We start from the raw sequence: 4,673 nt of genomic DNA on the forward strand, positions 1-4,673 counted from the left end.
CTGGTATGCCAGGGTATGTCCATACCGTTGACATAAGAATTTAAATATGTGAGAATCATCCTGTCCTTTGAGGGCCTACAGGAATAGAAGGACAGAAGAAGGGGAAATTTTATGTGAGCTGGGACATCGTCTGTCTAGGTTCTCAGGCCTTTAGGTCAGGAGTGCAACTACACTGCCAACTTTTCTGGGTGTCCAGCTTCCCGGGGGAGCTCATGTGACCTGTGAGCTTCAATAATCACATGAGCCAGTCCTTCATTCTTCCTCTACAAAGGAATGAACAGTGTACAAAATCGAAAGAGTATGAGATTTAAAACTTTCCCATGTTAAGTATGTACCCACTGAACTGTGCCATTTTTAGTGAACTGTTTACAGTGCCTATACTTTAGAAATGTATCAATGGGATACCAAGAAAATCCACAAACTTGCTACAACAAAGACAGACATCAAGAGTAACCAGTATAATTTTAATCTGATAAAATATTTTATCAATTCCATATATTTGATTTAAGTAAAATAACTTCAGTAGTTCCATTTGAAATGAACTGACTGATTAACAGAACAGCTTTGAGAGGGTCTTCAATTTGAAAGCTTTAAGATGTAAAGAACTAATACACAGTCTCTAAACAGCACAGGAATACAATTGGAGAGAAACCGCCATAATATTTACAGTGGATGAGTGTATTTCATATAGATGACCTAGGATAAGGTCAAACCAGGCCCACTGGGCCAATTTGACTCGCTACCTGTTTTGAGTGGGAAGGCCTTTGACCCAAGAGGAGGTTTCACATTATAAAAGGCCTAGAAAATACCAAAAGACTTGCATGACACATGGAAACCATATGCCATTCCGATTCCAATGGCCATAAAGTTTTACTGGAAATTAGTCATGCTTATTTGCTTACCTACTGTTGGTAGCTGCTTTCAAATACAAGGGCAGAGCTTGTGTCACAAAGACATGGTCCACAAAGCCTAAATCATTACTATCTCATTTTCTATATAAAGTTCGCCAATTTTTGTAGGAGCTGGGCTTTAGACATTACAGTATTTTTAACTTAGAAATACCCTGTAAAATTCTAAATACCCTTGAACTTTAAATTGACTCACATTTCTGGTAAAAATATCCATATGGGAGAGGGAAATACAGTTCATGAATGTAAAGAAACATCCAACAATATTAAAATTCAGAACCAAAAGAAACATTTCACATGAAAATATAATTAAGTATTTTAAACATAACAATTGTTGGTTACATTATTTAAAAAGTTTCAAGAAGCTCATAACAGATGAAAACATCTATAAAAATCGGCACCCTAGAAGCACAAATTTTACATGTGAATGATTAGTAAACATACTGAATCTGAAGTAGGAGTGCTGAGTCAACAGAAAAAGAGTCAACTCTGGTTCTAAAGTACATGATTCAGAAGGCTTTAACTAGCAATACATTAAGAAATTCGAGAAGATAATGACACACCTGTGTAAGTACAGAAATTATAGTTTCAAATTATGTAGTTCCAACTGAACACTGACAAAATAGAGGTTTTGGGAAACTATTAAAAATACTAGAAGCCAGTTTTTTTCTAGTACTTTACAACATTTAAAAAGCAGTAATTAAAAACATTGATATTTCAAATACAGCTTTGCAAACTACATTATTTACAAGGCCTCTACTCCAAAACCTGTTAAAAAATAAACTTTCTTAAAAGATAAAATTTACTTTGATATTCAAGTATTTCTAACTTAAGAGAACAGTGATAGTCACCAACTCATGGAGAAGGCCAGCAGAGAGCTTTTTATAGGAGGATAAAATTTGACCAAGATTTGATAAATAGGTAAGGTTAAACTTTTATGACAACTTATTTTCCATTTACTAAGAAGAGTTCATTTTTAATTATTTAACATTTTAGCATATTTAATGCAATTTATAGAACTGGTTGAAATACTAAATCTACTAGATTAATGATTCATGGAGTTATATTTATGAAGTCTATAAAGGAATGTAAAGAAAACTTTAATTCTAAAATTCTCAATTCTCTGGAGTAGGCATTATAAAACTTCTACATTACAATTAGTTTATGAGCTTAGTACAAAATAAAATGACAACTAATAAGGCATTAAAGTAACTTATTTTCACTTATAAGTTCACCATAATAATGAAAATTCCTTTAGTTTTTAAATATAAACTCCATGAAGGTAGTTGGGGTAAAATTACTATTTGAAAAAACAGGAAGATGCCCATATTAAACATGTCATGAAAATTCAAACCTCTATCTGAAGGTAGAAATTTATCCTGGAAACCCAGAAGATAAACCAACCTGACAACCTAATCAGCAAGCAGAGTCAGAAGAAATCTAGGCAGTTAACAGTGACAGCCTCAAGAAGAGGACCCAAGGTGAATTCCTAACACTGGTTATTAGCAGCCCAAAGTCAACCAAAATAAAAACCTTTCACATTTCATATAAAATTAGAAAAAAATGTAACAAGATAAATAAATATACTAAAGTTAAGCTTACATGGCTGAAATAGTACTTATGGACACATAAAATAGTCAAAGGCCTAATTTATGTTAATTAGGTATTCTGGAGAAAAAAGTTCTAAGAGCCAAGTTCTACCTGACCCTGACGTTTTAATTGAAACATGGTTATTAAGGCATTTTTCCCTAAATGCTATTAAACTCATGGGTCAACAGTTTTTAAGACACTTGAAGGGATCATATGTGGTAGACTATCATGGAAGTCAGAAACAAAAGGGTGAATTCCTCTTTTGGTCACCCATTAGAAAGTGCTCTTCAAAAAGCAAATACTGCTTTAACTAGACAAACTATGTTATCACCTGGCATTTTTCAAACAGTTTAACAATCTACATACCCAAGTTCTGGCTGGCTTAATACTTATGGGTCTACTAGCCACTTAATGGAATGGTTCTTATTGAACTGTTACACATGGCAAATGAATTATATACTCAGATTTTCCATTTTTCCAGGCATACAAAACTAGTCAAAGGGAATTTCTAAACCATCCACTAAACTGATCATCAAAAAATAACATGTATATAGACACATATGCATGCGTGCACACGCACACCCAAACACAAAATTAAAGTATTTAATGATTTTTAAAAAGTCATGGCTTTTAATTTTTTGCATCACGTGATTTGATCAATAGATACACTATGCTCTCACAGCCCGGAGGCTAAGCTTGCCCACTGCATCATCTATCTATTACAATGTTCGCTAGGTTTATATCCTTATTCAGGTGGGCAGCTTGAACCAAGACTGCTATGTAACACAGGTCCAACCTGCCTTTCACTCTGAGATAGTGAATTATCACTACAAAAATCACTGCTCTCTGGAAAATAGAGCTTGGGCCTCTGATGGTATTTCAATCTGTATGTATCAGTCATACAGTTATCAACTGAAAAATAGGTAGTTAGTGAAACTGGTTCATCTAGGCTTCTAAAACTGGAGCCTCGTTCTGGTTGGCAAAGTGCATCAACAGCTGCACCTGAGTTTGCTGGAAACATCTTAGTTGAAATTGAAGAGTTGGCAGGGTAGTTCTGTGAGAAACCAACAGGCTGTTTAACTTGAGTTGTTTCCTTAAATCTCTCATCACTCACATGAGTACAAGCTTCTAAACTTGGTTCTGAAGTTGTCCTTAAGCTGTGCTTTGGAAGACCAGAAGAAGTTGTTTTCATAAACACTTCTGGAAGTTTGACCTCAGATAGAGAATCAAGCTGCTCTGGCTGTGGCACACTGGTTGTAGCATATTTCTTTGGTGGCAAGGGGGGTGGAAGATTCTGGCAAATAAAATTTGGCATTTGACAACCGTCAGATCTGCAGGCTGAGTGAGTTGCATGTTCCCTGGATGGAACATTCACAGAGTAACACTGTTCCATCATATTTTGCTGTTGGGCGAGGGGAGCAGATTCTGGCTTTAACCCAACAGTTCTCAGATGTGAAGAACACAATGAAGATAATGAGATTATTTCATTTCTGTCCACTCTCTTTGCAGGTACAGAGCTGTCATCAGCACAAAAAGGCAAACTTGGTCTCTCAGAATTTTCCTTATTAAGCCATTCAGAAAATCTGCATCCGTTTGGATTTTCAAATTTCTGTCTATCTGATTGGTGGATATGGTCTTCTGTTGTGTGGTCCTTGCCTTTCTGTAGGCTGGAAAAAGGAAATGGCTTTCCACTGATTTCATGGATATCGGGCCTAAGAAACAAAAACAAAAACAAAGCTGAAACACCATGTGGAAATATATGAAACTGGAGGAAAACAGACATTTATAGTTTCTTTTCTCAGTATATGGTTTATATTATGTTCTCAACATAGCAACAGAAATAGGAAGTATTTTGCAATCATTAAGATTTTCAATTCTCTCCAAACCCAAACCTGTATACTACAATATATGAATATTTAACACGAAGCTCAATCATTAAAACATATCTTTTCCACCTTTATTTTTCTTTTTTGTGCAGCACTGGGGATTGAATCTAGGACTTTATGCATGCTGAGAGGTGCTTTGCCACTGAGTTGTACGTTCAGTCCTCCAAATCACATTTCAAACTTGTACAACTAATTTGAAGAATACATTGTGTCATACAGCAACCAGTGAATTCCTGTTACTTTGTTTAGTGACATTTGTATCATTTCTAATGCTTATTTATTTTTTTTT

At 35.1% G+C, this 4,673-nt stretch overlaps 1 protein-coding gene across 3 annotated transcripts in view; it reads right to left on the bottom strand.

Moving 5' to 3' along the window:
• Positions 1–442: 442 nt before the first annotated feature.
• Usp53 (ubiquitin specific peptidase 53) overlaps positions 443–4,673 on the bottom strand; it is an 81,505-nt gene continuing 77,274 nt past the window's right edge. For all 3 annotated transcript variants that reach the window (XM_023704423.1, XM_023704421.1, XM_023704422.1), the window contains one exon: positions 443–4,210. In XM_023704423.1, the coding sequence (XP_023560191.1) occupies positions 3,244–4,210 (967 nt within the window). In that variant the 3' untranslated portion in view covers positions 443–3,243. The remainder of the gene's footprint in view (positions 4,211–4,673) is intronic.

This window comes from Octodon degus, unplaced genomic scaffold (assembly GCF_000260255.1).
Source record: "Octodon degus isolate 3935 unplaced genomic scaffold, OctDeg1.0 scaffold00196, whole genome shotgun sequence".
In the NCBI taxonomy this organism is placed as follows: Eukaryota; Metazoa; Chordata; class Mammalia; order Rodentia; family Octodontidae; genus Octodon; species Octodon degus.